The 27,096-nt window shown below is 38.1% G+C and overlaps 1 protein-coding gene across 1 annotated transcript in view; it reads right to left on the bottom strand.

Moving 5' to 3' along the window:
* Positions 1-27,096, bottom strand: part of CHN1 (chimerin 1) — a 104,547-nt gene that overhangs the window by 61,954 nt on the left and 15,497 nt on the right. The window contains exons 2-5 of the mRNA XM_074873177.1: positions 20,584-20,622; positions 16,731-16,786; positions 9,228-9,259; positions 8,255-8,368 (exon numbers count right to left, since the gene is read on the bottom strand). Coding sequence (XP_074729278.1) covers positions 8,255-8,368; positions 9,228-9,259; positions 16,731-16,786; positions 20,584-20,622 — 241 coding nt within the window. The remainder of the gene's footprint in view (positions 1-8,254; positions 8,369-9,227; positions 9,260-16,730; positions 16,787-20,583; positions 20,623-27,096) is intronic.

Genomic DNA, 27,096 nt, shown 5'->3' with positions numbered 1-27,096 from the left:
CTGAGAGATGAGGTACAACTTTTAGTTTGTCTGGGCCACTTCTAAGACATCCTAGACTTCTGTACTGAACTGGCATGTGGGAAAGAAAATATCCTCTCTAATGGAGAAATGAGGCATGGAAAACTTAAAAGCCTCGAGCCAAGTCATATGTGAAGCCAAGAAATGAGCCCAGATATTCTGAGCTCCACCACAGTGCCTCACCACAAGCCTAATGCCTCTACTGTGCACCAGATTACAGTAGATCTTTGTGGTGTTGCCAGATCTGTAGTCAGAGGTGAAGGACACGGCATAAAATGAACATGAGCTATATGCACTGAGCATAGACAACTCTTGGACAAGTTAGTAAAAAGTTCACAACACCACCAAAGCAGAGAATATTCCTCTAAGAAGTGCTGAACTTATACGAGCAGGATAAAGAATGCAGCAAACTGAATTGCCAAAGATAAATTAGACACTCCAGCCAAAAGAAAACAGAGCTGACAACAACAACAGATGGGAAGAGGAGGGAAGGAGAACAGGAACACAGCAAGAAGACGTGAACCATAAGGAAAAAAGCATTCTAGTTTGTGGGAGGGCCTAGGTAGCCAGTTAATTACTCATTAAGGTTAGTAGCTATTTATTATGATTCTAAATACTTAAGCAAAGCCACCTCAGTAGTGCCCAGGTGCACTTACATAAGGCAGATGACATGCAGGACACCTATGGTGTTTACTGGTAGCTGAACCTTCCATGTTATTGACAAAGTAACAGAGTATATTACTTGGTATAAAATTTTATATAGGAAAAGAAACTTCTTTCACATGGAAGATCATTTAAATAGACATCCAATTGTTTTACTTTAGAGCAGAAAAGGAAGCTTCAAAATTTATCAGCACATTTTCCCCTGGGGCTAGCACTAGCTTGTGTGATACACCAGCCAACAGAATGACATCTTTAGTTTCAGCAGAATTTAGGCCTTCATAACAGAAATATTTGACTCTTCACAGAAAAAAGAAAAAAAAAAGAGCCCAGCATATTAGCTGGCATACCTGTTGTGTTAGTCTATTAAAATAGCTTTAAGCATGAACTGTTTCTTTCATCTAAAAGAAGCCGCAGATACTTGAGTGGCCAATATTTGAAACTTGCCTGAATTCTGCACCTATGGAAGTGTGACGGGCTAAGCCTGGGGGAGAAGGAAGAGTCCCTCCCCAAGAGCTTCAGCTGGCCACAGAGGAAGGAGCACTCTTTTGCCATTTCATGCAGAATAAAGAAAACTGATCAAGGTGCGTCAGGCTGAAACATATTTATTCCGTAGATAGGTTTGATCACATTTTGATGCAATTCTATTCAACCCAGCTAAGCTTTAAAGTTAGTGTGTGCGCGTGTGTCTGTGTATATGTATATATAGTTTCCCAGGTTTTTCAGCTAGCAACCAAGGAATATTGTGTGAATATTTTAGAAAGGTTTCTAGACACCAAATTCAGCCCTTGCTACTGCCAATCACTGCATCTGCATATCAGGTAAAAAAATACAGAGCTAGAAAGATATGCAAAGTTTAGACTTTAAAACTGTCTTGATCATTTTTTCCTACCAACTAGCATGATGTCAAAATACCATTACCACAGTGAACGGATGCAGTCAGCTACTGTTTTGATGGGCTCCTTCTGACTACTAACAGATCAGCTGCATATTCAGAATAAACTATGACCAAATTTCGATATATTCATAATTAAAAAAATGTAATTCAGCTATTACCACATAAAAAGTCATTTCAAACAATTCTTCTTTCCCTAATTCCTCTCCCATGTTCCAGCCTGTACAACAAGGCTTTCCAGCAGAATGCAGATGCACAGTTTTAACCTCTGAATTCAAGAAGCCTTTTGCGGATGTTGAATTTTATGTGTGTAAGTAATCCCGTGACAATCAATGCATGTTCTGGAAGAGCGCTACATGTGTGTCCCAAAAGAGCCCACTGAAAATGAACAGCATTCACCTACCAAAGCAATTGTCCTCTGAAATTAAAAAGGTTCATTTGCAGCACTATGCTCTAATAGCCTACCAATTATGCCTCCTTTTAAAATATCAGTGGCTAGTTTCTTAATGCAATTTCTTAATTTAGGGAGAGAGAACATGTGTATCAGTTTCTTGGACAATACATGAGGATTACTGATTTTTGACATTTATTTTGCCTCAAGAAATCCTCATATTCTTGAATGTGCCCTAACCCCCAAAGAAAACATGATTCATAATCACGGCTAACATTATTACCATTTTTTTTTTTTAATCATGCTGCAGAACCTTATTTCAATTCATTCTCAGTATCACAACAATAGAATTTGCAGGAAGGGAAACCATGGTAACCAACTAAACGTGCTACAGCAGATATCTGCTCAAAAGAACATGCAGTACCATCACACTTCAACGCCTACGAGTAGTACAATCTCTACCCATTTCCTCTTTATCCTCATCCTAATTATTAAACAAGCTCTCAACCACAAAAGGCTACATTGCAAACCACGTCTTATTGTTACTGTCATTTGCTATAGGTCCTAGCGTTAAGCACTGCACTACTCTTTTGCCAAATTTAAAAGCAGATCTAATACCTCCAGGAGTTAATTAGGAATTTTCAGTTCTTTTCATCTATTTGGAACATCTAATTAACATCACAATTTATTTTATATATTTTTATTGTCACAGAGGCTTGCTGATATGTATGGACAAACATATATACCTACAGTAATTTTATCTTGTTAGTAACTTTGTTTTAAATCTCAGGGTTGCAAAAAATTTTCAGTGGCATTCTCTGATTAATTAATTAGTAAGCATTGCTGAATTCTGCTGTGATCTTTTTTTTTTTTTTTTTTAAATAACTATGAGAAACCACATCCATGATTAAATACGGGCATTAAATATAGTAGGGTGCTGATCTGCTGCTCTCATTTGTGTTTATGCTTCATTCTGTTTCACCCAGTGTCTGAACTGATACAATTTCTCAGGCCTTCTTAGGCTCTGAAGATCAATTTTATTTGAAGGACAGCTCTGAATATTTATCCAAACTTACCCAGTTAAAACAACTTTTAAATTATCATTTTCTTTTTCCCTAAGAACATACTTCTACCTCTGTTACCAGTTCTGAGAAATTTGTTTTTAGATTTTAAAGGTAGTCTGTTTTAAAAAAGTCATGATGCAAATTAATTGCACAATAATGGACAAAAGTAGACAAAAATAGCTCATCAGAAGATGATAAAAATGCAGCTTCTTATATAAGTGGAAAGCAGATTTTACCAGCAACTTTAATAACTGAAAAGTTTTTTGGGGGTAAGAATCACTTTCTCTACCTTATTAAAGAAGAAGTAGTATTCAAAATCTTCTCTTTGAACTCAGTTAACTATTCCACAGCATTGCACTAAGAATATTTGACTGTGTCGGTTAAGCCTGCAAAAGCTATTATTTGTCCTGTCCTATATTTGGCCATTTATCGGTGCTGGGCTACGTCTGTAGCTATTGTGGCTCAGGAGCAAGATCTTTAGATCTGTTAGTTCTATAAAAGCATCAGAGACTAATACTCCACAGTGGTCAAAAATTCATTTAGAAAGGCTTAGAGAACAAAGAAAGAAAACTCCATGGCCCACTTCATCTTGAACAGGATGTGCAGTCCTGGTCCCCTCATCTCCAAAAGACCATCACAGAATAAGAGAAAGGCACAGAGAAAGATGACAGAGGTGATGAGGAATATGGAATAGCTTCACTATAAAACCTTAATGTATAGTCTAGGACTCATCAACATATAAAGAGAACAATAAGGGCAACGTGAGTGGCACGGGAAAGGTAAACGGACATCAGTTGTTCATCATTTCTCATAATACAAAAACTATGGAGCATCCAAAAAAATTGCCATATGGAATCTTCAAAAAAGGGATGCTATTTCCCATAAAACCTAGTTAAGACATGGAACTCATGCTACAGTTGCAGACAGCAAACTCTACAAGGGTTCAAAAATATGCTTGTAAAACCACTAGACAAAAATCAAAAATCTCTCCATCAAAAGCCTGAAAAAATAACAAAGATAACAATTCTGCTCAGAATCCCCTGAACAGCAAGTTTTCAGAGGCTGGGAGAGCACATCAGAGAACTACTATGTGTTCATCTTGTTCTTACACTTTTCCGTCAATGTCTGCTATTAATAGCTACGGAAGAGTGGATACTGGACCGGACTATGAACCGGTCCTTTGATCTGACCCAGTGTGTTCTTAGTCAGAGAACTTGCTAATACAGTAACAGAGATATGTAACTGGGATGAAACTCTTTGCAACCAATTACCCAGATCTCTCCCCAGATCCGCCTATTTTACGATGACTTAAGGCATCCCTTAGATGAACTTAAAAAGAAGTGAGATGCAGAAGAGCTATGTTAGGAGTAGAACGGGCCACAAAAGAACCTTCATGCACCAACTGCATTTGCATTCTGTGCATTTTGGCTGTAGCTGAAGGCTGTAGCTTAGTGTGATTGTCCAATCTGTTACAGATTTCACAAAAACATGTTTTTATAACTGTGAATTCTGTCTGCCTACAAAGGAGTTATGATTTGTGATGTTAACAGTTTATTCTTTATCTTCTATAAAGATAAGTTGTTTAACAAGTGGAAATCTTCAGTGTAGAGCGAAGACAATCTGAGCATCTCTGGAAGATGCCCACTACAAGTACAGTCTAGAAGGGAATGAGCAATGAGGATAGAGACAGAACAAGAGAGAATATAATTTTTTTCCCCCTATAATATAGCCCTCTGTGAGGTGATCTTCTTTAATAATTCCAGAAGAAGATAAATATTCACTTTACAAAGTTGAGCTAGGGTTCATTAATCTCTATCAGATTTGTGGCATAAAGGATGATGTATTCACAAATACAATGTCTGGGGAGTCATAATAAGGATTCTGAGTTCTACCTTTACGTCTCACCTAGCTTGCTTTGTAGTCAAAGGGGTTTTTTTTAGCGTTTTTTCTAATTTCTAATTTAGCTATGTTAGAAACTTTACCAACACAGCTGATACCTGATGTTGAAGTTCATTAAATAAACTGTAATATAAAATAAATAAATCAAACAACAAACACCAGGATATCTTCCTTTCTGAATTCTGAGGACGCAGAGGACGCAGTGCCTTCACTTAATTTAGTAGCACCAAAACAAAATATTAGACAGAACAGAACTACAATTGGAACTAAATTCAAAACAACTTCACCAACAGCTGGTATGAACATACCATCAAGATTTTAGACGTCAGCTACAGTAGCTGGTGGAATCAAATGTAGCATTCAAATTGTTCCATGACGATTTTTGGGGAGTTGGCTGGTTTGGGTCCTCAGGACAAAGCACAAAGCGTTTGGTTTTTCCATTGCAGAAATGAAGACTGGAAATATTTCATTACAGAGACATCATACCTTGCCATGGAAACGGTTATGATCCTGTTTCACTAAACTGCTCTTCACGACTGGATGCACTGGGTTTTTCAGGATCCCCAGACATGCTGACACAAATGCAGGAAGAAGACATCTGCCAGAGCTGGGCGTGCTGAGCCATCTGTATTACTGAATTGCCTGCCCCTCAGCAGAAGAACTGGTAACTACAAGCCAGGAAACAATCCTGTCTCAGTCTCAACAGCAGTTGATCCTACCCAATGTTTCCACAAGACTTTTAGGTCTCGATGAACTGGGATTTTATGATGCAACCGCACTTCATAGGTAGCTTCCAATTTGTCCTAATCACAGTTGACAGACTGTCAAAGACAGACAAGACAGGCAACAAACATACACAGTGAGAGATAGATTGAGTAGATACGTAGAAGTAAAGAGGGAACCAAGTATTTATGCCAAGAGTCAATGGGTACCCTCAAGCATCTAAATTTTACTCAACATTTTCCATTCCTTTTCCAAAGCATGCCTGAAAAAACAATCAGAAAACACAGATATTCTGTTTTATGTTTTGTCACTATGTTATTTACTGCAGAATTAGCGCACCTCTTCAGCATTGCTGGGTTAACTTTGTAAAATGCTGTGAAACCTGTTCTGTGTCTGTTTCTTTATACAAAACTAACAGCCGACCAAGTTTTCTTTCCTCCCACATCTTCTAAAGGGTAAAACAAAGGTAAAGAAGGAAAAGCAAAAATCATGCAGAAGTGATCTTAAAATTAACATGTCTGCTTGAATGACACAGTGGTATGTAAGCCTAGTATGAAAAGATCAAATTGAATCACACACCTAGAAAAGAAAGAATGACATCGGAGACCCTGATGTCAATCAAAGTCTTCCATTGAACCTGGAAAGGTTTTGCCCATACATACCACCCTACTGACAAGCTCCTTTTCTGGCCAATTCTGAAATTCCTACTGAGATTATCTAAACTGCAGACAGAGCTACCTTTGCCACCTGGCAGTGTAGTGACACAAACACAAATGCTATAAATTACAGGTAAAATTACATAAACTCATTATGGCAATCACAGCAAACTTCTCCCAGTCAGGATGAACCGACAGACTGCAGAAATTACCTAGTCTATAAGAGATGCTACAACATCAGCAACTCAGTCAGTGGGAATGTTGGCTAATGGGTATATTCTGCATATATAATTCCAGGGGGAGAAAAAATGGAAACAAAGCAAAACTCCGCCTCCAGTCAATGGAAACGCAGACTCCTGCTACCCTTCCTAGTAGAGAGAGAAAAAGAGATCCTAGTGGTAAAATTCCCACATGGAAGACACAGTGCTGCAGTTCACAGAGAGCAAAGATCCTCACTCGTACACTTTAAAGGCCAACAGCAGGACAACAGAGCATTACTTGCTGTGGGATGGAAAACAGCCACCTAGACCACTGTCCTTAATATACAAGTCATTCAGCTAGCACTTAAACATAATGAAATGGCTGCAACATGCTGCCGTTTCAGATTCTGAGGTGTTTTGCCAAATGCTGAATTTCCTCAAAATAAATCAATGATAACAGCTTTGCTATCATTTGAAACTGTTTCCGAAACTGAACACCAACAGCTATCCATTCTCTTTTCTATTGGGTATAAAAACAGATTTTACTGCTTTCAAAGAGGTGTTCCAGTTTGAAAGAGATACCATCAAACCTAGAAAAGACCCATCTTTTGACTTGCTGGACTGGAGGAGCATTTGTAACACAAGCCATACAAATACATTCCATAAGATGCTCAGCAGCTTCATCTTTCACAGTCTATAGGCCCAGTGCCTTCTGCACCATCAGAAGCAACTGGCAGGAGTTCTGTCTTCAAGCCAGGTGTTATGACAACTGTTTTCTTATTAGGTTTAAATAAATATTGCAAAAGCAGAAGTAGATGAAACGGAGTATTAGACCCTAATAAGCAACACCAATTTATTTACACCATTAATGCAGACCAGTGTAATGTTTCTATTTGGAATCTTATTACTACACAAACAAGTATCTCAGTAAAATATACCTTTCCCCCACCCCCAAAAGAAGAAAACTAATTCATCACCCCCTATTATTTTGACATATTCTTATTTTAATTGCAATCTTATTTTACCCATATAAAACTTTCAGTAACTGCATCTTCTCCTTCAATGTTTTTCTGTCCCACTTAGATTTAAAACATTGCTAATAATCACGATCTCCCATCTGAGTACTTAGGTGTACAGCCTAGGCCAAAATAACCTCTATCACCTTAAAAGCAATTAAACTATTTAAAACTTACAACTATATAAGCTGGTTTTTTTTCGTTTTTTTATGTATATCCGATCCACTTGCCAGAATTTTGCAGAGTGAGGAAACAGATCTGCGAACACTGTTAGCTAACAGGTGTTCAGACAAAAAAACCCTCCTGATTTATTTGCCATCCCACAGAGGGACAAGAAAGAACTAACTGCTCTTCAGCAACAGCTAGCTAGTAAGTTATCCACACAGTAGACTAGTCAAGTGAACTCCTAAGATGCCTTTTATTTCTTGATCGCCTGCTCTCCCAACATCTACATGGGGTCACATTTGTAATGTAGTGGGAGAAGGGCAAAACAAAGTGGCACCAGCAAAACACAATGGCTATTATCCTGATGGTGCAAACAATCAGAAATGTTAGCACTTCAGAAAGGGTTAGGGAAGGTTAAAAATACCAAATCTGTAACTAGGGTAAAAAAGTACCCACATTTTTTTAAAAAATGAAAACATTGCCAAGGAAATTTAAGCACTAAGCTCAACAAAACAGTACAATCTTTGAATATTTCATAAATTTTATAACGAAATATTAATTACCAACCTTAATGCCAAAGTGTAGGTTCCAGGTTGCCGTTGGCTTTCACGAATGAGATAGCTTCCCTCTGCAACACTTAATAATTGGTCAGCTTCCTCCCTTGAGATCATCCCATGGAATCTAAGGGACAAAGAGTTTTTGAAACACACGTCTTTTCACTTTTAAATCACCTTTTCCTCTTCTTTTAAAAACCACCAACCACGGTAATTGAAAAAGAAACAAAAATAAAAATGACTGATTTGCAGGAATCTACAGCTTAAATTAATCTCCCTTTCTGCCTGCATTTGAAGTCACTTTAATTGGTTTCGAAAGGCTACTATGAAACAGTATCTATGAAACAAGTATATTGCTTTAAAATCTGCATCTATCAATTTAATACATAGAAATAAATCCATTTTCTCCTGCTGGCTTCACATGTTTTGTGCCAGTGGCATGCAATCCAAAATTCTGCAGCATTCAGGAATATTATGACAATTTGCCAAAATCTTGGGGATTGCATATAATCTCAGTAATTACTGGTGTAATAACCTAGCAACACTACACATCTTTTACAAAATAAACACAAGTAAGATCTGCTACCATCTTTACCTTAGCAATCTGAAATAGAAGACACATAGATACTGTACACTTATATTGCATTTGTGATCCAAATCTTTTTTTTCCTGCACACAAACACCTTTTGCAAAAGTCAACTGGAGGGGGAGGTAGACAAAGGCAACCCTCTAAAAGTAAGGAAATGTATGTTTTTCTCACTTAAGGTAGCACTCAAAGATATCCATATCCATCAGAAAATTCAGCTGTAATTTTAGGCAGACAAAAGTGATGGTACTGAAGTAATAATCTGATGGTGAGCAAGACACACTGCTGTAAAACAGACAGAAGAAACAAAGGGCCCAGAGCAAACACTTGCAACATTTTCTGTAACTATTATCAACCAACACGTCCAAATACATCACTTTCAGAGACGTATGTTACTTACTCTCTTCCATAATATTTGGGTCTGTTCTCTACCTAGAAAAAACAACAGAAATTGTAATGTTTCATAACAAGTGAACCCATACAGTAAGAATACTGTCCATAATATAGTATTAAAAATAGAAAGGGATATAATGTGAAAGTACAGACAAAAATAGGATTTTCTCTGTGGGTGGAATATAGAGAAATCAAAGATAGACCTTTAGGAAACACTGCTCTTCCCAATGGCTTAAAACAGAGTGAAAAGGACGTGCTTGGATCACGTCATTCTCAGGGCTCTGCTAATACAAACCAATGGCATTAAGTATTGATTGTACAAACTGCCAGAAGATTAATTTCATGAGTGTAAGTATACTATATTGTTAAGTGCACTAATGCAGTGAAACGTCTATAAAACTCTAAAATTTACAAGTTATCTTCCATCATAGAGCTGTTGGTACCACTGCTGTGAGAAATTAAGCCACCACCATATCCCCTCAGAGTGAGGGCAAGTGGTAGATTAAACAACCAAGTGCCTAAGCCTTGCACTTTTTGACTTCACTAAGCTGTGTGATCTCTAGGATCACCTAAAAGACCTCAACAACAGGTATGCATGTGTTATGCTGTGTAACACCAGCCCGTCTGTTCTCTAGAGACCATACAGTGTAAATGCGCACAACATGCAAGGGTGCCAGAACACAATTTGCCTGTAAATATTTCAGATAAAGTAACTCATTTGCAATTGTCCAGGAAGTTTAGAGACATGTGAGGAACTGCAGACCTCCCAGAAATCTGCTCAATAATCTAAACCACCAGATTGTCCCTCCTTGCTAAATTCAAAAGACGAAACCCTTTGGGTAGTAAAATTAAACAATTATACAACCTGAACTACAAGAGTATAAAATGATCCAGCTATAATAAAACACAAAATACTCACAGTAAACTGCTGCTTCAGTTTCTTTTTTCTATCTTTTCAGAAAAAAGCCTATTAAAATTAGCACTTCTTTCCAGTTATCTCGGTGGAGTATAAATAAAGATTTCAGATGTCCAAAACAACAAAAAATACATCCTGGTGTACAGTCTAACAACTACTATTCCACATTCTTAGAAAATAAAAAGCTATTGAGATGGTTCATCACTTTTGAAAAATCATTCCATCACTGGAAAGATTTGTAATGTTCTAAAATATTTTCTTTTCCTACATAACAGCAAACAAGAGTTGACTGGTGTGATAACCGTTTTCAAAGGGCCTGAAGAGACTGGATCATTTCAAAAAAGAAAAAAAGTCTTACGTATTTTTTGTTAAATGTAACCTATTTCTTCAATAGGAAGACAGCAACACAAATGGCGAAAAAGTAAAAACATTTTATTGTTGTTATTATAGAAACTTGCCACAATTCCTTACTCAAACCCTCAAGACAAGACACTAGTCTCAGGCAGTTGTTAAAAAAAAGAATCCTGTCATGAATAAGATTTTGTTGTCTGTCTATTGACATTTTATAGTTATCTCAAGTGAATGCAGTGAATTTAGATGACAGAACTGGAAAATTTATATAGGCAAAGGCATTCCATTTCAGCAATGGATTAGTAATGTGACAGGGCATCTTCAGAGTACTTGCAAATCCTAAGACAAATTATAATATTATGTGTGCAAACATTTGAAAATGTGAACTGGCAGATGACTGGAGCAAAGCATCAGAGAAAAGCTTCCAGGCAACTGTAGCTGGGTTTGCAGCTCATCTCGGTGGATGACAAGTTATAGATGAAAATAACCACTTCTGCTAACATTGAGTCTCTACTGATCAGTTTTACCAACTCACAAAAACTTCAGTATAAATGCTGATGTGTAACACTGCTTGCTTGTGTAAGACTCAGTGCAACTAGACCCCCAGCTCACTGAGTTTTATTGTCTGCTTTCTGGAGTTTTGTTTTTTTTCATAACTTTTTAAATTTATGATACTATTAGGTTTTTATGACATCTAGATTGGACGCATACATTTAGACTCTAAGGTAACTCCATCAGAACTCAGCAGGGGCCTTCTAATTCACTCAGAATTAGTTGGGCTACATACACACTTAATGCAGTCCATGTGAACTTACTAAAACACACAGATTTCCCATAGCCAATTTACCATGTAAGACAGTAAACCCTGTTCTCCGGCTTTCGATAATGCTTCCTACAAGTATCATTACACCAAGTTTACTCATAGCAAAACACTGAAGCATTTGTTCTTACTTCAGGTATTCTTAGCTGCACCACAACCAGAAGCGACATGCAGCTTTCTAGTCTTTTGTGTCTGCCTGGACTTCACAGAGTTCCTGTCAGATTGTATTTCTACAAATTACAATTGCAGGCACCCACATATCCTCCAGTTGCACTTGAGCACTGAAAGCCAAAACAGTTCAGTTCAGAAGCTTCATTAGCCTAACTTTCACACTCAGTCAGCCTTAAGTTAAGGAGACAAAACCAAAACGTCCATCTGGACTGGAACTAAAACCCACCTAAGAAAAGAAATACATTTTTAAATAAAATCAAAGCAACAGCAAGAAATCCGCCATTTTAACTAAAGCTGTTAGCTGAAAATACAGTGTAATTATCCTCTCCAGAGTTTCTTTCTGATTTGGCAGTATTTTTGGATCAAAGTATTGTTAAGCATGAGTAAAGGCAGCCTTAGCTACTTCATTTTCTCTGTATCCAGTGAAGATCAGCTGAATGCTAAGTTTTTGACTCCTCGGGACTTTTTATTTATGTGAAAAATTTCCTACTGCTGTTTGGCATGGTTTAAAAAATTGCTTCTAACATTAAAAAAAAAAAGAAAAAAAAGAACTGTGAGATACTTGTTTTCAGTGTGCTTATTTGTATAGCACTGATGCAGTGGCCACAGGAAAGATTCAGGTCTTACTATGATACCTGCAAGAAGCACAAAGGTCAACGAGATATGCACCATTGTTTTATTTCTGTTTTTTTCAAACTGAGGTGTGAAGCCAATGGAACCAAGTTTATAAACAGATAAATGGAGCAGACTTGGCAAGAGCCTTACGGTAGCCATTCCTTCAGAAAAGAGCTTAGTTACCATGAAAGTTGGGAAGTCATTCTGGTTGAATATCATATAGATAGACATACTTTGAGAACAGCTCTAACAAGGATGTGCATTGTATATGCCCATCTATGCTATGTTTCTTGACTACTCACAGAGGCCATTTTCACAAGACTACACAGATGCTGTTTATCAGGCTTGTTAACTACTAGCACTGAATTAGGATGAAGTCTCATAATAGGATGGAAAAGGCCAGTGATTTTAATTCTCTCCCCTCATTTGTCTGTTTGCTATTTTTTCATACATAGTTATTTAAAATTTATCATGGAGTGCCTTCATGTAGCAGTCAAGGATGCCCTAAATATGCCTGTACATGCACACGTGTGTATATAAAAGATTATATGCATAACAAATACAAATTCCATGGAGGTAATAAAATATTGATTGGACAAACAACATTACAATTTGGATGTAAGCCTCATGCAGAAGTCAAACATCCTTAGAATATTATGGAATCATCAACTTTACAAATGAACATCATACAGTTTTAAAAGCCTTGGCTCTGCTGCACCTTCACAATAAAAAAATCCCACACGAATGCAATGCTCTTTTTACCTCAGCGTAACTCCACTGATCTGTGTTGCTCTGATATGAAATTGATGTAACAGAGAAGAAACTCAAATCCTCTGTATTTGAGAAGTACCTCTCAGTATTAGCACTTGTACAACATGTGCCTTTGCACCTTAACTAAAAGGTTAGGTTTTTTATGGTGTGATTTCCAATTATTCTCTAACAAGTGCTTTTCCCCCTAATCATCACTCTTGCTTATGTCAACAAGTGGAATACAATAAGGCAAGAGGAGCAATTTACGTGCTAATACCTTACCAAATTACATGTTGTTCCCTCCCACTGACCTCTTTGATGTTCTCTGGACCAAAATTCTCTTCCTAATATTTATGAATTTGTTTACACAGCTGAATAATTCAACCACTTAGGAAAAGATTCTGCTCCCCACTGATTCACACATGGCTGCTAATAGAAACCCAGCTGAGAAAGAGGAGATCACAAAGCTCAACACTAGCAGGAGAGGCTGAGACCAGAGAGAAAGGTTAAACATGTTACTGCTCGCTGAATATATTTTCACTTCAAATCTGGCTCAGTTGCATAAATTGTTCAATACTTACAATGAAAAACAGTTATCTGCATTATAATGAACTAATGCAGAGGTAGGAAAATGCACACTGATAATGTATTATTTCAATTTTATCTTTATTTGGTAAAAATAAGCTTCAAAGAGCTTTTTTTGGGTAAATGGATTCTTTAATGAGAAAATGTACATTTAATATGCTCTGTTCTGCAGCTAAATACCTGCAACTGACTGAATCTTTCATAGCTCTATTTTATTTAGTTCAATTCTCATTAGTTTCTAAAACCCACAGAATTTATTTCTCAGTTTCTGTTAACAACGCTCATGGTGCAGACACAGGTTTCTTTACTCTGCAGAGTTCAAGAAACTATTTTAAAACACAGAATGTCTCTCCTTTTTTTTCCACACTGGCCCAGGGAAAGTTTTACACTTAAAGTTTCTCATAAGTTATAAGCTTGTTTTGGAATAAATTAATAGAAATATGACATTATAGACACTAATGTGTTACATTTCGTTCTTCAGTGACACTGAAGACAGACACTCAGCAGAGTGTTTTGATTGCTTGTGGTACTTTCGCCAATCCCCCACTGACTTTAACGGACTACCTGTTTATAGAATTAGACCAGGAGCACCTCTCTCTCTGTACGGATGCAGCATGCTCAGATACCCTCCAAAGAGCCCGGATGATTAGTTCATGCAGGACACCACTCACCCACAGCAAATTTTCCTCCCTAAAACAATTTGCCACCTTATAATAGCTAACAAATTTTTATAATTAACAGTACTACAATTCAGTGATAACATGGATGAGAAAATTATAGTGGTCAGTGTGATTCATATTTGAAGAAACTTTACATGGATGCTTTTATATTTGGCTGGCAAGAGTAGGTCTCGTTTAATTCCAAAAAAAAGGCAATCTGGATCTGATCCATAGCTGAAGGATTTCCAGCACTCCAGAGGCAGGAGACAATTTTAATTTTCAGATGCTATATACACATTTATATCTTTGCTTACTTGACTGGATAGGCTAACAGTATTTCAAGAAACACTATGAAGGAGAATTTAGTACAAAATTTGTTTGTGACTTCTTACCACCTAGGGCAAAAAGTCCCCAAAGCACTTCTCTGTAGTCAAACTAGCATGGGATACAATGCCAACAGATCTTATTGAATATGCTGGACCCTTTATCAGTTTACAGCTTCTCCCTGGCTACAGGGTACGTATGCATTGTGCAGTGGCCATGCAAAACAATTACAATCATTATATTATCTGCTGTCAGATTTCCTTAACTGTGCTGGTACCTTCCCACTGCTTACATATCTATTGTTTTTTTGTTTTGTTTTGTTTTGTTTTCCCAAAGAAATCAAAAGGTATATAGAAAAATGAAGGCTCTAATTCTGTAAGAATTAAAACATTCACAACTGAGGCTCGCAAAGCATCTAACTGAAGAAACTGAAGAACTGTCGCTCATCACCTCAAGAGCCAGGCAACTTTATGAGCATGCACTCTAAGTCTGTCATTACATAAATAAAAAATCGCAGGGTTCTGAGATAAGACTCAGCAAATAAAAGACTACAGTGATTGTACAGCCATAATGTCAGCACCTCAATGAACAGTGTCAGGCTACCAAAAATCCCTCCTATGTTTTACAACATGCATATATACATACACCTACATACCTACTAGCGCTTCTTCCACCAGTGTAATCCTTTTGAGGAGAGGAAGGAAAAGTCAACTATTCAACAGCACTTAACAACAATAAACACAGTCCATTGGAGGCAGGGAGTAAAATACACAATCCTGTTTTATAATCACAATCACAAACTTGTATTATAAGACTAAGCTCTTACAAGACTTCAGTTATTTTGTATATTAATGTAATGAAAAACCCCACCATAGAGAACACACAAAATAAAGAGAACCTTCCTAATAATGTTGCAATGGGAATCAAAAAATGGAAAACCTCCCATTTTTCACAGCTCAGATCTTATCTTCTATAGACTTCTCCTTCAAACCTCTGTCCCACCTTATTTGATGTACATAAGATAGATATCTGCACAACAAACTTAACAAGAATACCCCTGCTTGGGTCCTCATTAACAGTAGAAACACTGGTTAAAACAAAGCTTTTTGCTACAGTGCTTCTGGTAAAATTCATGTATTGTTCCTACAGCTATGTCTTGCTTAAGTGCAATCAGCTACAGCTATACCTTTTATAAAAAGACAAATCTATCAAATTAACAAAGGAAAACAAGAGTGCTTTCACGATGTGCAGTATTTCACTTCTGTTAAATCTCTACTTTTCATCTTAAAAATTGACAAGACTACTTCACAGAATCACAACTGGGCATTTGAAAAGATGACAGAGAAATGCCTGTTTAATTCTGTAAAGTAATCCTCCTCGTGATCTAGACTGTAAGCTGTTAATGTTCCTGGCAGTTCTGTGTCCCTCTGTATTTAATACTACGTCAAAGTGACTAACACATTTCAAAGATTAATTTCATTTCTCTTGGCACATGATAAAAATGCTTAAGTTTTATTGCAGCAATGTAATAACTTCCAGTGGTTATTCAGTAAGAGCTGTGTTTTGTAATACTGCTTAACAATTCAAGCCTAACATTTCAGCATTTTTGAAAATGAAATAGTTTCCCAGGTTCCTAACTGAAGCCGGAAGAGAGATGCAGTTATGAGTAAAATCTTGCTGGCATGGATGTTTGGTATCAGTTAAACCCTCGAGCACCACAGCTCTGGAGAGGTGCTGCTCTGCTGGACGGCAGCTCAGAGCACACTCCTAACTTGAGGTCTGCCTCGACAACTGACCCCATGAGCAGATGATTCTGTATCACTGTATATTAACAGGATCTTGTTGTTAATGTTTGGATCCTTAAAATCTGTGGCTCTGATAGCTTAGCTACTAGTATTAAGTACTTAGTCTTAATTACTACGGCTCAAATAACAGCACCAGGGCAGGTTTCAGTCTTCCCTCTGTTGATTTATTGCACGCATCCAGCAGCAATGGATGTACAAACAGGTGCATGGCTCCCCTGTACAGCTCTGTTTTTCCTTCTAAGAATTTCTGACCCAAAAAGGAGGAGAAAAAGCATGTTTCCATGTATTTAAGAATCAAAAAATAGTTAGTGATTCACAGATATACACATCCTACTCAAAATGCTTTTTAATTAAATTTTTAGATCAAATGGATTTCCAGGTACCAGTGCCTCCAAGGCTACTTACTCTAACCACAGCACCAAGTGTCCCAAGGAATTGCTGTTTGGGTTGGACATCATTAAGTACAGACTTGGAATTAATGGACTCTGTAAAAGTGAACCTTTATAATACCCACCTCACGAGTGCAGGTTATCCTTCTAGGATGGGGAGCTTCCTGTTGCAACTGATACACTGGAAGAAGGCAGAAGTTAAATTCTGATTAATACAGGATCATTGTATACATTAGGCATTTTAACATTAACTACTGTCATTTAAATAAAGAAGACTTTAAGATTTAATGCAAGGATACATATACCACGGTCTCAAAAATTACAAGTGCTCAGAAAACAGAATGTTGCTAGCCAAAATGGGATTATTGATTATCTTTACAATTAATTGATCAAGTACTATGGAGTAACTCGGTGAGACCAGTCAAGGCAAATCAGGCTGATGTCAGACTTTCTTCAGTAAGCAGATGGAGTCCCATCCTACTACGCTGGGCACACACTCAGTCACCTGAAATACGTCAAGACTTTACAAGAATCATTCAGAACTTTACAGAATCAAACGCCCTCCTTTTGCCACTACTCACTGATGACCCTTTTGAACAAAGAGAAAAATTGCCTTTGCATTTGCAGATCTAAAGACATCAGGAGTTGAGTAGCAGAGTAAAACAGTTAAGGCCCAAATTATGACATACAGTTACTAGTATCTTCCCTCCCCCTTTTATTCTTTTTTTCAAATAAGCCTCATCAAGCCAGAATAAGTCTTATAAGCCAGTTGTAAATGTAATGGTGCTAATGTGCAGACTTTCTAACATAATACCAAAGGAGTGACTTTCAACTTCTATCCTAGGAAGAGTTTGGTTTGGCAAACCACCTTCAAAATGAGGCTGTCAACACTTAGTATTTGAATAATACTCCAGAACTGATAAAATGGACATCTGGAATTGTTATCTTTTAAAATTAAATTATGTTTCAATCACTAGTACTAACACCAACATCTAATAACATGTGCTGTCATCTTCTTCAGGTAATAAGACCACACATTGACTTAACCAATAAGACTTAACTTCATTACACTTCTCATTTGATCACAAGTCTTTTCCACTGACAAATGCTGTATTTATGTACTAAGTTACATGGGAATGGAGAAAATGGCAAGATGCCTGATGATACGGCAATCATAAGATAAACTGGAAAAATTCACTCCCTTTGTTCCAAACAAAAAAACTAATGTTTTTTCCTGACATTACTAAAATCAGTCCTTGCTATTCTGTATTGGCATTACAAAAATGATTTTTGCAAGTGATGCACACTAGTATATAAACCAGTAATTTTCATTTCAAGCATAGTATGACCATTTATTTTGGCAGCACACAGATTCCCTAGCTTCTATTGTAAAAGTCGTATTTGATGGCACTGGGCCTTGTCCACATCTAATTCTGAGAACTGTAGAGCCAAGTTCAAAGGGAAAAAAACCCCAACAACTCACAGAGCAAATATGGATTTCTCTGAATTCCACAGAAGAGCATCATCATCCATCCATCCTCTTCATCCGTCATGGACAGAACTATGATCAAAGCCCATGACTCTGTGCTTAGTTCTGAACTCTGGGAAGGGCTTACCATGGCGAAGCATGATGGTGTGGGAGAGTGGGTGCACACATATTTGCACATGCCCAAGCCTCCAGATCCTGGCAAGATGCCAACAAAGATCTGCTATTAAGAGAGGCTGGATCTTCCCTGTTATAGATTATGGCATGGAATAAACCAAACAAAGAGGCCGTGTTGCTCGAGTTCACAGAAGATACAGAGCTGTGATTCACTTGTAATGCTTACAGTTGGGAGCAAAATACACAGATCTCAGTAACAAGTACAAAAATGTACTGCAATCATGACTAAGAATGTTTAATACCAAGGAGCGAAGTGTCTCAGTTTATCTTTTAGTCCTGCGCTGCAAGAAAAAAGCTTGCTCAAATAAATAATTCTGTGTGCAAGTTCTTTAATATTAAGTGGCTGACTTGGCATATGACAAGCTACTGGTATAATGAATGATGATTCAAAAGGCACACACAGGCTTTGCCACCAGATTCACAAACAGACCAAGGTCCCAGCCGTCTCCATTACATGACAGCAATTGCAAATGTTGGTAATTATTAAAAACCATTCGAAGTCATCCACCTAAAGAAAACACTCAAAGATGGACTATTAAAAGTCTTCAGCCTTTTTTTAGACATTGCCTTTCTATTTTCTTCAATTAACATAAATGTATTTTAAGAGACCCTGACATTCCTAGACTGCTAAGGTGTATGCAGTTTGCCAACTCCTGTAATTTTCACTACAAATTTCACAATATCTATTTACTTACAGCCTAAGCTCTTTGAAATTTCTTATGAGACATGTTCTCATTTACAGAAGTCATCTGATGCTCATATTGCATAGAAGATCTTGACTATGTAACTCATGATCACATTAACAACTCAAAAATTGGAAGCCAAACAAAACAAGGCTGATTTATGAGTTTTGAGGCCTAACTGACTTTTGAATGCATTGGGTTGGCAATGGCAGGGACAGAACAAAAACAACTGACCTCTGTGAGCCATTACAGAAGACTGGTCTAGGTGACAGGAAAGCTGTTTTTCTAATGCTCATTTAATTCTACTACATATATTTTAGCTGACAAAAATACTTTAATCTGCTCTCTTACATTTACTCTCTTTCTAACCACAGTTTTCATCAAGCCTTTTAAGACCAACCCAAAATCTCTGACTGAAAAGAATCTCCCACTGCAGGATAGAAACCTTTTTGAAATAACTACATTTTCTCAGGTGTTACATCTCCCCAACCTTTAGAGAGCAACATTTTCATCATGTGAAATATTGCTTGAGCAAATCCTTTTAGCCAGCATGAAGACACCAAACTTGGGAAGATATACAAAAGAAAATGCAAATGTAAGTCTGACGTCCCTAAACTGTTAAGTGTGTTAAACACACAAACATTCTGCTTTCAAAATCTGCTTTTAACAGAAGACTTCTTTCTTGCTGTGGTTCCTCAAGTCTCAAAATGTCTTGCACCTTAGCTTTTTTATTTACAAAGAACTAGAATTTAGAGATGAGACACTGTGGAAATCTACAATGCTTTGCTATGGTGTAATTTGTCTTGTGATCTCTTCAATCTCCCTGACCCTCCATCAGCACTGCCAAACAACAGGTCGTTCCTCTACTTGGAATTTTTTTGTATTTAAAAATATAAGGGTTTTTTGGTGGTGTGGTTTTTCTTGGGGTGAGGCCGGGAGGGGGCAGTGATATTGTGTTTTTATTTTTTATTTAGGTATGAAAACCACAAGTTGTGAAATTCCCAAGGGAGTGGCACTCTGATCTCAGGGCAACATGCCCTGACTACTGCCCTGCACACCTGACTAAGGCAGCCTGCAAAGCCAGCTTCCCCTGAGCTCAAGCATGCACATCAAAGAGCTGCAGTGCCCAGGTGAGCAGGCTGGTAGGAAACCAGGCCCTTCTCTCAAGGGCTTCAAAAACCCTGCTTGTGATTTGTCACGCCAGGCCGAACAAATGCTCTTGTTTTACTACATCAGCAAATTTCTGGGGGAAAACTATTTATTTTGAATTTTTCTAACCAGCTCAAGTCTCAGCTCCAGTGATGCACAGGAGCCCTAAAAGTCTGCAAGGATACCAACTTTAAGGCATGAATAGAGTTTATGCAAGCCCTGGTCTAGGCAGCCAAACCAATGTAAGTCAGACCCACACAGGAGTGAGACCACTTATGTCAGTAAGGTGCAGTGAATTTACTCTTCATTCACTGGTCCTTGAGGATAAAAAATTGCACCTATCTCTAAATAGTAATGAACCCTCTGGTGCTTCTTAAACTCACATTCTGATGAAAAGAAAAATGAGCCTTTTAAAGCACTCAACTGAAACTTTTTCAGCTCTGACTTGGGGAAAAAAAAAAAAAAATCCATTGAGATACTTACAGTAAGATTTCCAAACAGGTGGTCTGTATTCATCAGTATCTGAAAGAAAAACAACAAATCTTAATGTTGTGTTGGAAACATTTTAACACAAATAACTGTGCAGAAGCACTTGCAGATTTATTAAGATAAATACTGCATCTAAATTCTAAAATTATTTTTTACTATCAGAGTATAGAACAACCTGTTAAAAGTTCCCCCTCTTTACTTAAACTGAAAATATGAGAAGGTATTTTCTTTAGCCAGCTAGAATAAAAACTATAGAAATACGTTTGCAAAATGGCAAACATGCAGATCAGAAGCCAAAATACTGGGGGGAAGGGGAATGCATATTATTTTACTATGTATATATCTGTAAATTCCCTTTTAAATTACACCAGGAAGATTTTAAAATCTCAAATTATATTCTGATAAATCAGTTTTCACCCAATTTATTCCTGCCATTAGCTTTTTCATCTTCTGGACAGCAGTTAACCCCTAGAATAAAATCAGAGTATGTATGTATTATGAAATACTTTTTCAAACAGGGAGGGGTTTTTTCATACCAAATAAAAGCTCTACTCAGAAGCAGTCAATATGTATTAAAAGTACCAGCATATTTCTAATCCCAAATTTTAATTCTCAAATAAAATTATTAAAAAAAAATAATCCAATGTCTTCTAAGTTCTGTCACCCTTATGACTTGCTGACAACTGATTTTGAGCTCAGGACTGTTGCAAATTTCCTCTCTCTTTGACCAGCTTCAGTTCTGATGCTACAAGGTACTGAGGTTTCTGCAAGATTCTGTGCTTACCTGCCTTGCAGCTGGTGGGAGTTACTCAGTACTCATTACACCACAGGGTCATAAATTGAGACAGCCATGCAGCCAGCCTTGCTGTCTGAAGCCACTTCTCACTGCAGCATTAATTTCCGAGCTCTGTTTGCAATTGTCTGCTCACTGGAACTACCCGCTGCATCCAACAAACCCCTAACTTCTAGTTTTTATTATGAGGTTACGTGAAGATCAAGCAATCTGGGAACCTGTTGCTTGAATTTTGGCCTGAGTGGCATCTCCACTTGAGAGTCTTTAAGGCCTCCAAAACTGAGCCTGAAGCTGGGAAAGGATCCACCTCTCCCACCTACAGTCATGTCAAAATATCTCTAAATTAGATCTTAGTGGAAGGAGATATTTTCCAGTTTAATTGGCACAGACTTGCCCAGACCCTCCCCAGACTCACCCAGCACACCCTCTGCCCCGAGTTATCATTTTGCTCAATTTTTACCCTGTATTTTAGCATTGTGCATGAAGAGGGTGCAGTCCTTACGGACTACCTCAGTGGCACTGGGTTTTATAAATACAATTCATTATGACTTCACTATTAATGCAGCACTTGGTCAAACTGCCATCCTCCAGAATATGATGGGTTTTGATCTCTGGAAGATCCTGTAGATGCACTACCACGCCCTGGGGATCAGCCAGAGCACTTTGAATCTGCACAGAGACCTTCAGCAGCCTGCTCTGTACTATGGCAGTGAAACAACATCATCAGCAACAGATGCAGCCATGGTTATTCATTCCTACTTTGATACCTTTAATTAAGGCAGTGCAAGTCGATTCATTCCAGAAGCATTGTAATATGATCCTTAGCACTGCAGTGTCACATGGAAAAAGGGCAAAACTTGTAAGTAAAAATAATGGGTTTAGTCCCAGAAGACAACTCTTACACCACTAGCTGAATTTTCTTCTACTATAGTCTGGTTTTTGGCAATATATGCAGCAATTGAATTTACAAATAAATAATTTAAGTAAAGGACAACACACACTGTATTTGAAAAATATGAGCTGACTGTTATGAAAATACAAATATCTTGGCAGTCTAACCTACACTTGCTCGCACTCAAGCCATGTAATTGTTACAACTAAGGGCAGCATGATTATAAAACTGAAAAGCAACAATATTTGTGCCAAACAAAAAACCCCAAGCCTTGTTAAAGTCAAGCAAGAACAGCAGTAACTTTCATACAACAAACATTTAACATTCTGATATTGGAAGGAATGATTTATGTTATGCAGCTGTGCACAAGGATTTTGTTAGAAAATCTGTCGGTGAGCTTTACTGCCTTTACTGTGTGAGAATACCCTCCGGCCATCCTACATGAGGTAATGAAAAAAACAAAAGGTCATTTCTATTGTGATTAAAAAAACCCCACCAAACCACGTTATCTGACATAAAATACTGTAGAAGCAAGTACAGTGCAGTTACAGCAGTGAAGCAGAGGGTCTGTAGTGTTTGTTTCTGTGCAAGAATGTTTCTATTGCTAAAACAACTCCACTACACAAAGATAAAATAGAAGTAGCATAAACATCAGACCCGTCTGCTAGTTACCCATTTTTAAAGATTAATCGATGCGGTCCCATTTAACACATCATCAGTACTTTGAAATGCATTATTAGGAAAAGGGCTCGATTTTCAGATAGAGCAGGCTTCCAGATACAGCATCTCCAATTAGGCATCCAAAGTACCCAAAAAGCACTTTAAGGCATGATAAAAAAGCCACAGAAAATGCTGAACCCAAAATACATTTTCTCACTAACACTGCACCACTTTCTAATTAATGCAATAAACTCTACGCTGTCAGTTCTCAGATTTTCTACAGCTCCCATCAGCACAGTATCTCAGCTCTGCTAAATGTTTTCACGATAAAATAAAATCGTTTTCTACAAGCTGTGCATCACATTTTATCTTAACTGTATTTTCTGCCTTAAGTGAGATGCAATTCAGCTTAAAGCTGCTCTTCTCCAAAGGTCTGGAGCACTACAGAAAACATAAATGCATAAACTGATCCTACCAGCATTGGTGAGCCTTTTGCCAGCATGAGGGCACTCTCATCAGCAAGTACATTTTAGATCAGACTGTCCATATACATAAACTGCAATTTCAAACTCAGCCCTGCTGCAAACTGACAGATGCTGGTGCTGAATAGTCTTCCTAACCTTTATAAGTTAAAATGTTTGATAATACCCCACTATCCCAAGCAATGACAGTTTTTTAATTCTTCAGAATTTCGCTCTGATTAGAAGGGTATAAGATTTTATTTTCACATAATGTAAGGGGACTTCTTCAAACTCTACCCTGAATCCATACCGGTATCTAATACTTCCCAGCCTGGAATAGATTAGAAAAGAAACGGCTGTATGCCCAAACCTGTACTTTTAAGCTTCTGAATAGACCTGCCATAGTATAAATATGTATGTATGTGTAAAGAAGAGAGTAAGAATATCTTAAATTGATACATCACTTAAAATCCCACTGAGACCCAAAGTTATATGCAAGGTAAAAGGGTGGGGGGGGAACAATGTGCAGGATGCATGAAAATACATTTATAGTCCTTTACCCTCTAGAAGAAGTTTTGCTCTTGAACCAACAGCAAAATTAAACTCATCTTCAAAGCAAGCATCTTATCACAGACCCATAACTGTTGGTGACTCTAGTTCACGCACAGACCTGTATTTCTTGAGTACCCTATGTGACAGGTTATCTCTCGCTTAGCTTCCCCAAGCACAAGGGTTTGCCAGCCCATCTCTCTCTCCAATGGACAAGGACAGAAGTGATCCCTATTTCTTAAACAATTATTAGCACATTCTTGTGGTCATCTTCTTTTCTCCCAAACACACTCTCCTCCTCTCTTTTCCAGGACTTTGCCTTCCCCTAGCCTTAGCAATGTGCATCTGCACACAAGACCTCTCCCCTCATCCCTGAGCAATGCTTTGGTTTGCTCCCCACTGCTGTCCTGCTACAACTCATCTACCCAGTCCACCCTATCTCCTCAGCATCTCATTCTCAAGCCATCTCATCTCTACTCAAGGCTTCCTTGAAAATTGCCTAAACGCAGAGAAAACAGATGCAGAAAAGCCCAGAACAGCACAACAGGCAGCTTCTGGCAACAGCCCCTTTACAGGCAGAAATGTCAGAGGGGGCAGAAGCATTGCTTTCTGGGCTCAGTGTGCCCTCCTTTAAGCACACAAATTAATGAAAGAAAAAGGAAACTATGCATCTTGGGCACGAATCATCTGCAATTAAGAAGTGAAAAGCACAGAGTGATCATCAGAAATACATGCTTGCACAGAAAAGGGCTTCTACCAATAGAAAATCATACAGCCATTTAGAAGTTCATATACAGACACAAACACTATGAGAGCATCTCAGATTTTTCCATAAACACAAATGTGACTAATCGTGACATAACAGTGTAGCATTTCTCTTTGTTATTTTCCTTCTTTTTTACCCATTTCCATTTTAGCCCTTATATAAATCTGGACAACTGTAGTACTTTCAGAGTGTACATTTTAACTGCAGACACGAAAACTGTTACTATTGCCTCAAACTGTTTAGACTGCTTGTCTCTGTGTATTCCTTTTATAGAAAGAATAAAAATGTTTACCTCTGCTTGAAATGGTTCTTTCTCTCTCCCCACTGAAGATCAGCCAGCTCTAGGGTAGAGCATCAGCAGCTTAACTACGCATGGTAAACCCATAAAGCAATTTAGGACTTACTGTGAGGTTTCCTGTAGAGAATTCAGTTTTATTTTTCTTTTACTGTATGTCATTCCCTGCAGCATGGTGATCTGTAACATCATGCTGGAGATTAGTTTAACACTGTCTGGGAGGAAATAATCAGCTATCTGGTGACACAGCAGCTCTTGCCCCAAACTTTTATTTGGCAACGTCCCTACTGAACCCAGGTGAGGCCTCAGGTATTGAATCCTGTGGAAGAGGGCAGTTCTTAGCCATGTGAACCAAACATCAACACATTCAGGCGAAGAAAATCCAATTTCATGTTTTCTGAACTGATCTAGGACCAAGGAATGGTGTAAGTCATAAATGTGCAAAAGATGCAAGAAAGTATAAAACATTCTTCTGTAAGCTACAGCCTAGGCACTAACTAGTGAGCATTAACATGGGTTTTAAGATACTAATCTTGCTTTGTTTGGCAGCGGCATGTGTCAAAATTTAACTCCTGGGGAGATGCATGACCAGCAGACGTGGCTATTCGCTGACCCATACAACAGACTTCTTTTTGTGCTCAAAAACCAACTTCTAGAAAATTCCTCCTCAGTCTCAGAATCTTGCTTGTTAGCACCTTCTCTATGCCCAAAGGATGCACGTAAAATCACTTGACTTAGAGAAATAAAGCCATAATTTATTTGCTGGTGAGATTTTCAAGCCACAAAAACAGTGCAGTTGAACAGAAAATATAATTTCATCTGTTTTTTGGAGTACAGGTACCAACAGCATTTCAGAAACTAAGCTCAAGCCATCACAAAATGTTTTAAGCAGCAGCCAAGCAGCGAGGGCTTTTATGCACTCCAACCAAAATAAAACTCAAACAGCATTAAGGTAATTAAAGGATGAATACAGCCACCGCCCTAGGCAGCGGTAGTAAAACAGATGGGCTACAATACTATGGTTTCAGGGTAAATAGAAGCTGATTGCTGGCTGTGGCAGCACCCAGCAGCACTGGATGCGTTTTGCAGAAGTCCCTGCGCAGCCAGAGGAGGGGAAGGCAATGGCGGGCAGCTCCTGGAAATGAGGCAACAGGGCAGAGGGTGCAGAGAATGGCCAAAATATTCCTATTGTGTGTGTACTGAAGAAGGCAAGGCACACATCAAAGGTCTTTTTTGTCTCCTAGACAAGACCTTGGGATCCACATTTTTTTCCACAAAGCCTCTCTCCACCCCACTGCTACACCTCTGCTCTCAGCAGCCAGTAAATTAGATGACAGTCTGTGATGGGGTACCGGGCAGTGGCTACCTGCCCATCACACGAGGTCCTGCAGAAACTAGCCCCCCGCTCCCACAGGGTACCACACACACTGCTGCCAAAGGTGGCAAAGTTCATTTCAGCCAGTGCTCAGTAAACAGAAGAGAAAGCTGTGGTCAACCTTTCTTGCCTTCACGAAATGTGTTCTTAGGAACAAACACTTCTTCAGCATTCAGGTCCTCTACATGAATATTAAAAGGAAAATGATCCTCTGGCTCAGTCTTGTCCTGTCTTTGTCTTTTCATAGCAAAGGGTAACAAATTATTTCTGACCAAATTACCTCATACGGGTTTACACCATGCTTTTAAATATTTTTTCATATATTCCGTTTTTCTTAAATAAAAAACCATTATGTTGGTATTTTACAAAAAATGTTGGGGTTTAAAAGTGACTGAATAAATTATGTTAATCCAAAAGTTCCATTAGTCCCTAAAAACAAAGACATTAATGAGAAGAACCTGATGGCACACGTGGCCTGGGCCCATGTGAAAACATGCAGGGTTTCACAGCTAGGCTGTCACAGAATTTCCTTTGTTTACGGGCAGATCCCTGCAGGGCTAAGAACACCCCAGGCAGTGAGCACCACATTTTCTCCCAATTCCCAAATACACAATATACTGTACAACACTCAGCAACGACTGATACTGCTAGACTGTTATCGAGTCTTTGATGCTACTTTAATGTTATCCTTGGCACACGATTTCCTTTGAATTAAG

The sequence above is a fragment of the Strix uralensis genome, chromosome 6, assembly GCF_047716275.1.
Source record: "Strix uralensis isolate ZFMK-TIS-50842 chromosome 6, bStrUra1, whole genome shotgun sequence".
NCBI classification, from domain to species: domain Eukaryota; kingdom Metazoa; phylum Chordata; class Aves; order Strigiformes; family Strigidae; genus Strix; species Strix uralensis.
Note: the sequence above shows the minus strand (reverse complement) of the source record. Positions and strands in the feature narration are given on the sequence as shown.